Source organism: Pan troglodytes, chromosome 3 (genome assembly GCF_028858775.2).
Source record: "Pan troglodytes isolate AG18354 chromosome 3, NHGRI_mPanTro3-v2.0_pri, whole genome shotgun sequence".
NCBI classification, from domain to species: domain Eukaryota; kingdom Metazoa; phylum Chordata; class Mammalia; order Primates; family Hominidae; genus Pan; species Pan troglodytes.
The window spans coordinates 3,557,829-3,571,055 of NC_072401.2; the positions used below are offsets into that span (position 1 = coordinate 3,557,829).

General features: G+C 43.8%; 1 protein-coding gene across 4 annotated transcripts in view; it reads left to right on the top strand.

The window, feature by feature from the left end:
* HTT (huntingtin) overlaps nucleotides 1-13,227 on the top strand; it is a 202,494-nt gene that overhangs the window by 126,932 nt on the left and 62,335 nt on the right. For all 4 annotated transcript variants that reach the window (XM_063808594.1, XM_016951204.3, XM_016951206.4 and 1 more), the window contains exons 30-35: nucleotides 6,524-6,601; nucleotides 7,112-7,335; nucleotides 8,930-9,008; nucleotides 9,155-9,316; nucleotides 11,543-11,598; nucleotides 12,510-12,658. In XM_063808594.1, coding sequence (XP_063664664.1) covers nucleotides 6,524-6,601; nucleotides 7,112-7,335; nucleotides 8,930-9,008; nucleotides 9,155-9,316; nucleotides 11,543-11,598; nucleotides 12,510-12,658 — 748 coding nt within the window. The remainder of the gene's footprint in view (nucleotides 1-6,523; nucleotides 6,602-7,111; nucleotides 7,336-8,929; nucleotides 9,009-9,154; nucleotides 9,317-11,542; nucleotides 11,599-12,509; nucleotides 12,659-13,227) is intronic.

The window sequence follows — 13,227 nt, forward strand, 5'->3', positions numbered from 1 at the left end:
GGATCACAGGCATCACCCACCACGCCCAGCCATATTTTCAGATCTCCCTCTCTTTGCCCTAAACCACTGTGCTTAATAAGTAGTTTTTAGTGGCCAGCAGTCTCCATGTATAACACATTTTAGCAAAATGGAAAATACTACATGTTTAAATTTGAACGTGAGATATACTGAAATAAAAATCATCTAACTGGGATTCTTTAAATAGTAAGATTTTCTTTTTTGTATGTGGGGTTTTTTTAAACCTTATTATTATGACTGTCATATATAGAAATGGCTGTTTTTCGATTACAGTCAGTGAATGTATCAAATGCTGCCTTATCCAAATAATAAAAGTAAATTATTAACTAGTCACAATTTAATGAAGATTGATGTTGATCTTTATATTCTTGAAATCAGCCATATGGTTGTGTGTGTATGTATATATTTTTAAAGGTACATAAAGATAATAAGCTCATCTCTGAAAATTTTTGCATTTGGCATAAGAATAACTGGATAATTAAGCATCTTATTCTCTGGCCTGTGTCTTTACAGTTAAAGGTAGATATACTCACCTCTCCTTTTTTGTTTTTCTAAGTTCATCTTTTTTGCTGTTTCAAGACAGAGGCCTATTTTAGCTTTCTCGCATATCCTTTTGTTTGTACTTTGGAAGCCTCACCTGCTTAATTGTTGAGTTATTTATTTATTTATTTATTTATTATTTATTTTTTTTTTTTATTGATCATTCTTGGGTGTTTCTCGCAGAGGGGGATTTGGCAGGGTCATAGGACAACAGTGGAGGGAAGGTCAGCAGATAAACAAGTGAACAAAGGTCTCTGGTTTTCCTAGGCAGAGGACCCTGCGGCCTTCCGCAGTGTTTGTGTCCCTGGGTACTTGAGATTAGGGAGTGGTGATGACTCTTAACGAGCATGCTGCCCTCCTCAAGCATCTGTTTAACAAAGCACCGCCCTTAATCCATTTAACCCTGAGTGGACACAGCACATGTTTCAGAGAGCACAGGGTTGGGGTAAGGTCATAGATCAACAGGATCCCAAGGCAGAAGAATTTTTCTTAGTACAGAACAAAATGAAAAGTTTTCACAAAACGAAAAGTCTTCCATGTCTACCTCTTTCTACACAGACACAGCAACCATCCGATTTCTCAATCTTTTCCCCGCCTTTCCCCCTTTTCTATTCCACAAAACCGCCATTGTCATCATGGCCCGTTCTCAATGAGCTGTTGGGTACACCTCCCAGACGGGGTGGTGGCTGGGCACAGGGGCTCCTCACTTCCCAGTAGGGGCGGCCGGGCAGAGGCGTCCCTCACCTCCCGGACGGGGCGGCTGGCCGGGCGGGGGGCTGACCCCCCCACCTCTCTCCCGGACGGGGTGGCTGCTGGGCGGAGACGCTCCTCACTTCCCAGACGGGGCAGCTGCCGGGCGGAGGGGCTCCTCACTTCTCAGACGGGGTGGCTGCCGGGCGGAGGGTCTCCTCACTTCTCAGACGGGGCGGCCGGGCAGAGATGCTCCTCACCTCCCAGACGGGGTCGTGGCCTGGCAGAGGCGCTCCCCACCTCCCAGACGGGGCGGCGGGGCAGAGGCGCTCCCCACATCTCAGACGATGGGCAGCCGGGCAGAGACGCTCCTCACTTCCTAGACAGGATGGTGGCCGGGCAGAGACGCTCCTCACTTTCCAGACTGGGCAGCCAGGCAGAGGGGCTCCTCACATCCCAGACGATGGGCGGCCAGGCAGAGACGCTCCTCACTTCCCAGACGGGGTGGCGGCCGGGCAGAGGCTGCAATCTCGGCACTTTGGGAGGCCAAGGCAGGCGGCTGGGAGGTGGAGGTTGTAGCGAGCCGAGATCACGCCACTGCACCCCAGCCTGGGCACCATTGAGCACTGAGTGAACGAGACTCCGTCTGCAATCCCGGCACCTCGGGAGGCCGAGGCTGGCGGATCACTTGCGGTTAGGAGCTGGAGACCAGCCCGGCCAACACAGCGAAACCCCGTCTCCACCAATAAAATATGAAAAACAGTCAGGCGTGGCGGCGCACGCCTGCAATCGCAGGCACTCAGCAGGCTGAGGCAGGAGAATCAGGCAGGGAGGTTGCAGTGAGCCGAGATGGCAGCAGTACAGTCCAGCTTCGGCTCGGCATCAGAGGGAGACCGTAGGGAGAGGGGGAGGGGGAGGGGGAGGAGGAGGGGGAGAGGGAGAGGGAGAGCAATTGTTGAGTTTTTATCCGTGGTCTTTTAGAGGGGGATATGTAGGGTAGAAGCTTTCACAGGTTCTTGTTTGCACTTGGCCCCTGACTGTTTTGAGGAATCTCCCTCACTGACTCACAGCATGGCAAGGTTTCAGATCTCTTTCTGCCACACAGCAGTTCTGAGGCAGCTGGAAAGATAAACAGATGCTTAGATTGTCAGGCCAGGCTTGAGATATACAAACTATTGAGCCTTATCTGTGACCTTGCTTAGGTGAAGGCATCAGAGCCCCTGCACCGACATGCATAGGCCTCTGCATGTGTGCGGGGCTGGGTGTTGAGGTCTGAGCACAAGTGTAGCTGGAGAGGTGAGCTTGATGTGGCGATGGGTATGAGCAGGTTTTCTTCAGACTTCTGTGAGTTTACCTAGTTCCAGGATTTAAAGGCACAGAGACCTTAGAATTAAAATAGAATCATTTTCTTTTTCTAAATAGCAACACTAGGAATAAAAAATAATAATTCCACGTTCTTGACAGGTAATGTTTTTTCTTGTCTTCTAATCCTTATTTATTCCATACTCATTTTTATACATAATTGAAATGTATTATGCGTTGGATTTTTCTTTTGCATTATATTATAGACGATTTTTCATGTAACTCCTTACTGTTCCATTTTATATGTTTTGTCTGGTTTAAGACTTTATCTGCAAATCGGGAAACTGTCTCTACAAAAACAAAAACAAAAATAGTTGGCCGCAGTGGCATGCGTCTGTGGTCCCAGCTACTCGGGGCTGAGGTGGGAGGATTGCTTGAGCCTTGGGAGGTTGAGGCTGCAAAGAGCCATGATCATGCCACTGCACTGCAGCATGGGTGACAGAGTTTATACTGTCTGTTTTGGGTGATTTGGTAATGATATGCCCTGATGTAGTTTTTTTATATCTTGTGTTTCTTGTGCCTGGGTTTATTGAGCTTGGGTCTGTGGCTTCATAGTATTTTTAAAGTTTGGAAAATTTTAGGCCATTATTTCTTTCTTTCTTTTTCTTTTTTCTTTTTTTTTTTTTTGAGACAATGTCTCGCTCTGTTGCCCGGGTTGGAGTGCAGTGACACTATCTTGGCTCACTGCAAGCTCTGCCTCCTGGGTTCATGCCATTCTCCTGCCTCAGCCTCCCGAGTAGCTGGGACTACAGGCGCCTGCCACCACGCCTGGCTAATTTTTTGTATTTTTAGTAGAGATGAGGTTTCACTGTGTTAGCCAGGATGGTCTCAATCTCCTGACCTCGTGATCTGCCCGCCTGGTCCTCCCAAAGTGCTGGGATTACAGGCGTGAGCCACTGCACCCGGCTAGGCCATTATTTCTTCAAAGATTTTTTTTCTGCCCTGTCTCCCTCCTTTTTTCCCTCTCTTAAAGGGGCTGTGATTTCCTGAATGATTGCTTAGTGTTGTCCCATAGCTTACTGATGCTCTTTTCGGTGTTTGATTGTTTTATGTGTTTTCTGTTTTGTATAGTTTCTATTATTGTGTTTTGAAGTTCTCCAATCTTTTCTTCTACAGTGTCTAATCTGTTGTTAATCTGTTAATCTGTTGTTAATCCTGTCCAGCGTATTTTTTTTTTTTTTTTTTGAAACAGTCTCACTCTGTTGCCCAGGCTGGAGTATAGTGGTGCGATATCGGCTCACTGCAACCTCCACCTCCCAGGCTCAAGCAATTCTTCTGCCTCAGCCTCCCGAGTAGCTGGGACTACAGGCACGTGCCACCACACCCGGCTAATTTGTGTATTTTTATTAGAGATGGGGTTTCACCATGTTGGCCAAACTGGCCTTGAACTCCTGACCTCAGGTGATTCATCGGCCTCGGTCTCCCAAAGTGTTGGGATTATAGGCATGAGCCACCGTGTCTGGCCCCTGTTCAGTGTATATCACTAATTGTGTTTTTATCTCTAGAAGTTTGATTTATGTCTTTTAAAAATGTCTCCCTGTGTTTCTGTTTAGCTTTGTGAACACAATTGTAATAACTGTTTTAATATCCTTCTCTGCTAGTTCTAAGATCTTTTAATAACTTCCCAGTTCTTGGTGTTTTTCATTGGTTGATTGATACTCCTCGTTTTGGATTGTATTTTCCTGCCTCTTTGCATGGCTGCCAATTTTTGATTGGATGCCCAACATTGTGAATTTTACTTTGTTGGATGCTATATATTTTTGTGTTCCCATAGATCTTCTTGAGCTTTGTTCTGAGGTTAGTTGAGTTACATGTAGATGGTTTATTCTTTTGGGTCTTGCTTTATAATTTGTCAGATGGGTTGGAGCAGTGCTTAGTTTAGGACTAATTTTTTTTTTGGACTAATTATTCCTCTTTAGGAATAATTAGGTACCATGCTTAGGAGGCAAGACCATCCTGAGTACTCTACCTAATGAACCAGAAAGTTTGGGTTTTCCAGTCCGCCTGCTGAGAACAGTGACTTTCTAGCCCTGTGTGAGCGCTGAGCACTGCTCCTTCTAATCCTTTCCAATGCTTCTCTCCCTGGCCTCAGGGAGTTTTCTCACACACATATCTCTGCTGAGTACTCGAGAGGGACCTTCCCCAGATCTCCAGAGCTCTCTCTGTCTTGTTTTCTCTTCTCTGGTGCTCTGTCTTATGAACTATGGCTGTCTTGGTCTCCTTAGATTCTCAGCACCTCTTCAGTTCAGAGGGTTGCCTGTCCCTCCTCCTTGTGCCACAGCCTAGGAACTCTCTCAGAGCAGTGAGTTGGGGCAGCCATAGGGCTGACTTAGTCTCTCGTCTCCCAGGGATCACTGTCCTTCATTGCTGATGTCCAGTGTCTTGAGACTCTGGGTTTTGTCTGTTTTGTTTTTTGGTTTGCTTTGGTTGTCTCAGGCAGGAGGGTAAACCCAGTCCCTCACCCTCATTGTGCTCAGTAGTGGAAGTCTCACTCTATTACATTAGATATTAGTATTTGTAGCAGAGCCCTGGTTCCCTGGTACTTGGGGAGCTCTTGAAAGGCCAGAAACAGCATGCTTTCTCACCTTTTCCAGGGCTTCAGTTTCTGGTGCACACCAAGCATTCCATACACATTTGTTAAAGTCCTTTGTTAGACAAATAGTGATTCACAGGTTCTATTTGTAATTTTTTCAGTTAACATGTATTGGGTATCTGCTGGGAGCTAGTAAAAACAAAAAGTGGTGTGTGACAAATTCAATTCTGACAAGAATAACCTTAAACCTTTAGAATATACTTTGAGCATATCAGAATTTTAAAAATGTGTGGCCCTTGAGTATTTGAAACCAACAAGAATCTGTTGCTTATTAGTAGAGGATATTTTGTTAAACAAGTGGAGAGAGAGGCATTTTCAGTCTAATTGGTGTTGGCTTTTAGCAGCTGATGGAAACCAGTTCGTGATTAGCCAGGCAGTGGTGAAACAGGCTGTGCATTCTGAATGCCTAGGTATCTAGGCGTTCAGAATGGTGGCGCTCTTTGAGTTAGCATCTTCTTCTTTCTTGATTCTTTTTTTTTTTTTTTTTTTGAGATGGACTTTTGCTCTTGTTGCCCAGGTAACAACTCCAGTGCAATGGCGCCATCTCGGCTCACTGTAACCTCTGCCTCCCTGGTTCAAGCGATTCTTCTGCCTCAGCCTCTCAAGTAGCTGGGATTACAGGTGTGCGCCACCACGCCTGGCTAATTTTGTATTTTTAGTAGAGATGGGGTTTCACTATATTGGTCAGGCTGGTCTTGAACTCCTGACCTCAAGTGATGCACCTGCCTCGGTCTCCCAAAATGCTGGGATTACAGGCGTGAGCCACTGCTCCCAGCCCCTTCTTGATTCTTGAAAAGGACATTGGGTGCTGTACATCTCGTTATAGATGTTGATAAAAATGCTTGTGAGAAGAGTAACATTAAGGTAGTTATTTGGTCATTTTTGCAGATTATTATAAGACAATTCTAGGACTAATTTGTGGTAAATCACACATTGCTGTATCATAGTTGTGTTCACTGAACATATTCAGGGGCTCTACAGATGCAGGGCTCTTAGCTGCTTTGCACACTTCTGAATTCCTGCCCTGCGAACAGGACTGGATACCTAATAGACAATAGGTACTTGATAACAGTTTATTGAATTAATGAGTGAATGAACAGATACATAGATGCATGAAAGAATGGTTGTAATGTATATAACTTGGATTTCAAGACTTTTTACTGACTGTTCAAAATAAGAAATTGAAAATTTTCCTCTGATTTTCCTCTACTATTTACACGATTTAAATGGAAGTTATCTTGTACCTTCAATTTCTGTCTAGGATTCGTACAATAATGGGTCATCTCTGAGTCACTTAATGTCTCACTTGTCTTTCTACAGTGTGTTGAAGAGATCCTAGGATACCTGAAATCCTGCTTTAGTCGAGAACCAATGATGGCAACTGTTTGTGTTCAACAAGTAAGAGTTTCATTCTTTTCCTATTCTGTTAAGATTTTCGGGTATGACGACAAAACGCTGCTACTCCTTAAGAGGCAGGTGCTGGTGGCATAATCAGCTGGGAGGATTGTGGGGTCCAGCGTAGCACTTTTCGGCTCACCCCATGATTGAGCCAAGAGGCCATCCTTCCCTTCACTCCCCAGGAGGACGAGTTCTGTCACTGTGGAGGGCAGAGGACATCAGAAGCTCCTCTGCAACCTCGCTAGTTAACCTCCAGTCCCTCGGAGTTTCTGTTTAGAATGCTCAATCTCATTTAGAATTGCAAGGAAACCCAAAACGCCTATTTAAGGTACAAACAGCACTTCATACAATATCTCATGAGGTATTAATAGTGATTAACAGGAAGAATTTCACACTGTGAATCTTTGCTAACATATCCAGTTATTTACAGATGGATTTGATATTTGTGTGGGAGATTCTTAAAAGTGTTGTTCACGCCACATTGTTGATGCCTCATTTTTTTCACTGTAGTTGTTGAAGACTCTCTTTGGGACAAACTTGGCCTCCCAGTTTGATGGCTTATCTTCCAACCCCAGCAAGTCACAAGGCCGAGCACAGCGCCTTGGCTCCTCCAGTGTGAGGCCAGGCTTGTACCACTACTGCTTCATGGCCCCGTACACCCACTTCACCCAGGCCCTCGCTGACGCCAGCCTGAGGAACATGGTGCAGGCGGAGCAGGAGCACGACACCTCGGGGTAACAGTTGTGGCAAGAATGCTGTCATTGGTGGAAGCACGAAAGAGCAAGCAGGAAATACTTTGTAAAAGAATAAAAACGAAAAATGTTAGCGAACATCTTCTAATAGTCTGCCGTATTCAGAGAACTCTAGGAGATATGGTTGATGCAAAGATGATTTAAGGCATAGCCCGGCCTTCCAAGAAGTGTGTGGCCAGTGAGTGAGATGGGCTTGGGACTTACACATCTCAGAGGTGGGGCTAGAGGAGGAGGAACACTGAGTGGGCTGAGAAGCAGCCAGCTCTCATTGCCGAAGTGTGTCAGCAAACCAGAATGCAGTTCATAATGTCCCCACCCATTCAAAGCACAGGACCTGTAGAGTGGTGTGGCATGTGTTGTTGGCACTTTTCAGGCCTGTAACAAGGATGAAAGAACAGCTTCATTGCAGCACAGTAGTGCTGGTGTTCAGAGGTGTGTGAAGGTCATAGAAGCATCTTGGATATATTACCTTGTGTTTTGTCAACTTTATGACTACAACTCTCTTTTCACTTAAATTTTTTTTTTTTTTTTTTTTTTGAGACGGAGTCTTGCTCTGTCGCCCAGGCTGGAGTGCAGTGGTGCAATCTCAGCTCACCGCAAGCTCTGCATCATGGGTTCATGCCATTCTCCTGCCTCAGCCTCCCGAGTAGCTGGGACTACAGGCACCTGCCATCACGCCTGGCTAACTTTTTTTTGTATTTTTAGTAGAGACGGGGTTTCACCATGTTAGCCAGGATGGTCTCGATCTCCTGACCTCGTGATCTGCCCGTCTCGGCCTCCCAAAGTGCTGGGATTACAGGCGTGAGCCACCACGCCCGGCCTCTTTTCACTTAAATTTATGTTTGTGTTTTTAATGCCTAGAATACAGGACTTCTTAAATTGCCTTAAGTATGAACAGGTATTTGAGTTGCTGATCTGTATAGTAGCAATAATAGAATCCCTTGTTTTTCCTTTTATAAATTTAGCGATTAAATAGCTATAATTAAAACACTAGAGTCAGGAGTCAAGGAAAATACCCATGTTCCAGGCTGTATGTTAGTGATGTACTTACTATATATTGGAGTTTCAGGAGTAAGTCTGTTTCAATGCTTTCTGTAACCATTTGCGGTATTAATAAGCATGTGAGTGTGTGCATGTTTGGGTTAATTTCATATATGTTTCTTAAAAGGGATATCATTGATGTAAATATTTTAAAGGCTTGTCCTCCAAAAAAATCATGTGATTTCTTCTAAATTACTGATCTTTTAAATGACCTTCACCTTTCTCTCAAATCTCACTTAAGACTGGGCTGAGTTGAGTAGTCAGTTTCCTGTAGCAGAAAAAAGCTCAGACTTGAGTAGCCTTCTGCGGGTGAGGAGACTTGATGGCTGTCAGGCAGCTGTAAACTCTAAATAGAGTGTCATTATCTGAAGAGGGCGATGCTGCCACACTGAGTGGCCTTTCAAGTTGTTTCTCCATCTGACACGTTCTGATCGTGTGAATGTGAAATTGGTTTGAGCAGGAGTATATCTGAGTGCAGAGGAGATTATTTAAAGATATTCTCATTCTCTGCTTCCCTTTTATTCCCATTTGGCAGATGGTTTGATGTCCTCCAGAAAGTGTCTACCCAGTTGAAGACAAACCTCACCAGTGTCACAAAGAACCGTGCAGATAAGGTAAATGGTGCCGTTTGTGGCATGTGAACTCAGGCGTGTCAGTGCTAGAGAGGAAACTGGAGCTGAGACTTTCCAGGTATTTTGCTTGAAGCTTTTAGTTGAAGGCTCACTTATGGATTCTTTCTTTCTTTTTTTCTTTTTTATAGAATGCTATTCATAATCACATTCGTTTGTTTGAACCTCTTGTTATAAAAGCTTTAAAACAGTACACGACTACCACATCTGTGCAGTTACAGAAGCAGGTTTTAGATTTGCTGGCGCAGCTGGTTCAGTTACGGGTTAATTACTGTCTTCTGGATTCAGATCAGGTTTGTCACTTTTATCTTTCATCCATCATACCTGTTCCTAATTTAGTACAAATTACCCTAAAAGACACTGAAATCTACTTTAAAGAAATGTGGTCTGCATGTTTCCCTCATCAGTTGCTGCTGCTTATCTTTTTCATGCACCTAGCTGGTGCAGAAGGCCTGGGGCATAGCCAGCCTCAGCAAGTCAGCATCCTTGCCCCAGCTCCCTGGACTCAAGGCTAACCTGGGGTTGGCTGTTAGGGATTTCCAAAGGTTTGTCCCATCCACTTGCCTCCCCTCCAAAATAAGTTTGAATTTAAATTATGAGATACAATTAAGATTTATTGTTTGGGGAACATTTTTGCAAAATCTAGAGTTAGTTTAAACAGATTATCAATTATTACCATAATTGATCATCTGCAGTTTCAAGCTATCTAACAGGTTAGCTTACCTCTTTAAAAAGGAATGGAATTTAGCAGGACAGTAACTGAGACCCGTGCTCCTGGAGTCCATGTGGGGGCTGTGTGGCTCTGCACAAGCATTTGCACTCTTCCCCTCTTGACTGCATTACCTTCCTCCTATAGTTGCTGTGGGCACCAGATTCTGGCTAGTCCTGTCCCTTCATGATGCACATTTTCCTCAAGATTCGTCCCAGTTAAATCACTGCAGATGAAACTGCCTTTTCATCGTCAAAATTTAACTGTCATTTTTGAGCCGTGATCTTGGGCTACTTTCTTATGTGGGGTAGGAATATTTTTGAGTTAGAAATATTACACTTCTCTATTTCCTTCTAGACGTAAATCTATTAATCCTTTCAGCACTGTTACTCACCTGAAAGGGTCTGTTTCCCTAGGAGAACTGAGGGCACTCGGTCAACACTGATTTTCCACAGTGGGTATTGGGGTGGTATCTGCTTGTTTTTTGTTGTTGTTGTTGTTGTTTGTTTGTTTGTTTTTTTTTTGAGATGGAGTCTCGCTCTGTCACCCAGGCTGGAGTGCAGGGGTGCGATCTCGGCTCACTGCAAGCTCCGCCTCCCGAGTTCACGCCATTCTCCTGTGTCAGCCTCCCAAGTAGCTGGGACTACAGGCACCCACCACTACGCCCGGCTAATTTTTTGTATTTTTAGTAGAGACGGGGTTTCACCGTGTTAGCCAGGATGGTCTTAATCTCCTGACCTCGTGATCTGCCTGCCTCAGCCTCCCAAAATGCTGGGATTACAGGCGTGAGCCACCGTGCCTGGCCTGGGGTCTGCTTTTAATGAAAGAGGCATCAAGGGGTGGGCTTTGCGTTGGCCTGATGCTTTGATCTTTCTTTCACAAAACCTGTCCGAAGAAAATCCGTCTAAATGGGCCATTGCTCTCCTCAGGAAATAGTCATTGGGAACTTCTTTTCCTTTCCTTTGACACTAGGAGGCTGTCTGGGGAGAAGCCCTGGTCTATGGCTGTGGGCAGCAGCGGCTGAGAGGAGCAGGCTCTCAGGGGGGCAGGGGTACCCCAAGGGAAGCCAGAGCCCTGATTTGTTCCATTCTAGTAAGAACAAAGACTGCTCTGGTTTCATGTTTGTTCTGATTGCCTTTCATCAACTGGTCCCCTTTCTCCCAGTTCTTAAGATTCAATACAGTGACAGTTTTATGAACAAGAATAGAACACTAGAACAGACAAACCATTGAACTCTATGCTGATAAAGATTTATTGAGCACCTGCTGTATGTTTGCATTCCGCCCAGAGGCTCTGAGAAAACCAGGCCATATGCTCCATGCTTTATCCATGGAAGCTCCCCGTCAGGTTGGGAAAGCAGACAGCTGCAGGGAATACAGTGTGACACAAAACTGGCTCCCGTGCAGCCCTTACGTGTCGCCTCTCAGATGGTTGGGGGACGAAGGTCGACTCCTTTGGGTATCTTATTACTAAATCAGTTTCAGGGAATCTGTGCCACCCTGTCTGCCATTAACGTGAACAGATGAGTCCCCAAGGTGTACTTTTGGGTATTGTCTGATGTCTCTTGGAATTTATTATTTGTTTTTCCAATGAGATTTCACCTCAGGGTATAGTAAAGTTGTTGAGGGGATTCCTGGATGTGTTCTGCAATTATCTAGGCTGATTTCAGAATAGAGTTATGCTTATAGTCAAATTTATCAGCTGTCAAGAAATTTATTGAAAATTTATGCAGATAAGCAGGAGGAAAAGAAGCCTGGTTTTTACATTTTAATCCTATTATTGATGTGAAATTTTATTTTCCTTCCTGTAGGTGTTTATTGGCTTTGTATTGAAACAGTTTGAATACATTGAAGTGGGCCAGTTCAGGTAATAGCATTTTATTATTTTAGATTTTTTTCTCCTTCTTGTGTACTTACATGTAATTTAGGTTATTAAGTGAATGTTTAAACTACTGTTAGGCATTTTTGCTGTTTTCTTTAAATGGAAATCTGACTAACATACTGTGCATTTTTGCTTCTCTTAAAAATTAATGTATATCTCAAGACTTGTTTGGAAGTAGTTATGTATCTGAAAATTCCATATGTTGTCAGTATTCATTGCACATTTCAAAGCATTTAATTGTGTTGACAGATGGTGGAATGAAATCTTGTGGTGGAGCACTAGTTTTTAAATCTTCTTAGAGAAAGCAGTTTTATATAAGGTTGTCTTTAGTAATTATTATGCATTTGTATTCTCTGCAGCTTTTTCTTGCTAGATGTTGAGGTTTTAAATACTTTTTGCTAGTCCATTACAGGTTTATAATTATTAAAAGTTAAAATTCTTTTAGTACCTAAAATGCTTAATAAACATTGTAATTAGGAAAATTTAGTGCAGAAGGAAAGTGTTCCCAGATTCCCTGGGGTCTGGAAACATAGTGTTTATTCTAATTACATGACACCTCCACTGTGTTTTGGGGCAAGTTACTGTTTCTCTTTTGAGTTTCAATTTCTTCAAGAGCAAAGAGGCAGAGGAGAGCTAGGAAGATCGTAGCTGCTGTGCCCCTGTGCCGTCGGGTGCCTTCTACCTGCTGCCTCCGAACCTTTACACATGTCCCGGCTCTGCACGAGGGCACAGATGGGATGCATTGTGGCAGGGATGGAGTTAGAGTAGATCACTGACACCTGTTAGCTTAATGTGTGCTTGCTGTCCAGGTTGAATCATGAATTATTATATGTTGCTTATATTGATATGTATCTTAATTTTAAAAGAAAGGTCTAAATGGATGTTTTTGTTTCTAGGGAATCAGAGGCAATCATTCCAAACATCTTTTTCTTCTTGGTATTACTATCTTATGAACGCTATCATTCAAAACAGATCATTGGAATTCCTAAAATCATTCAGCTCTGTGATGGCATCATGGCCAGTGGAAGGAAGGCTGTGACACATGGTAACGGGACACACCTTTCACTGTCGTCTTCGGTGTCATGATGTGCTTGGCAGTGTTCATTTTCATATACCCACTTTGAACGTTGTCAGTGGTGGCCATGTGCTTCTCAGGCTCTGCATGTGTGTCTGTGTATGTGAATGTACTGGTTAGAGACGTTTCAAAAGAGAAGAGAGCATATTCTTTACTCTCAGCAATTTGTAATCTTCTCAGGGAAAAAAATTCAAGAAACAGTAAGATAACCTAAGGTATAGATTCTGAATATAAAGTTCCTGTTCATTCACACGAAACGCTAAAAGTTCTTCACTTGATCTTAGCCAAAAGGCCGAGAAGCGATGAAACACTAAAAATTCTTAAATCGAACTTGCCGTGAATTAAATTTTGATCTCTCATCCAGTGGTATTGGAGATATAGTTTGACTTGGGTTCAGGGCTTTCTGTTTTGCCTGATGATTTTGCTGGAGCTTAAATAAGGAACCCAGGAGATGGCCAGCTGTGCAAGCCCCCAGCCTGTGGAAGGAGCTAGTGTGGTTTTATGAATGAGTTGCAAATCTTTCTTTGAGCTTTTTGAAC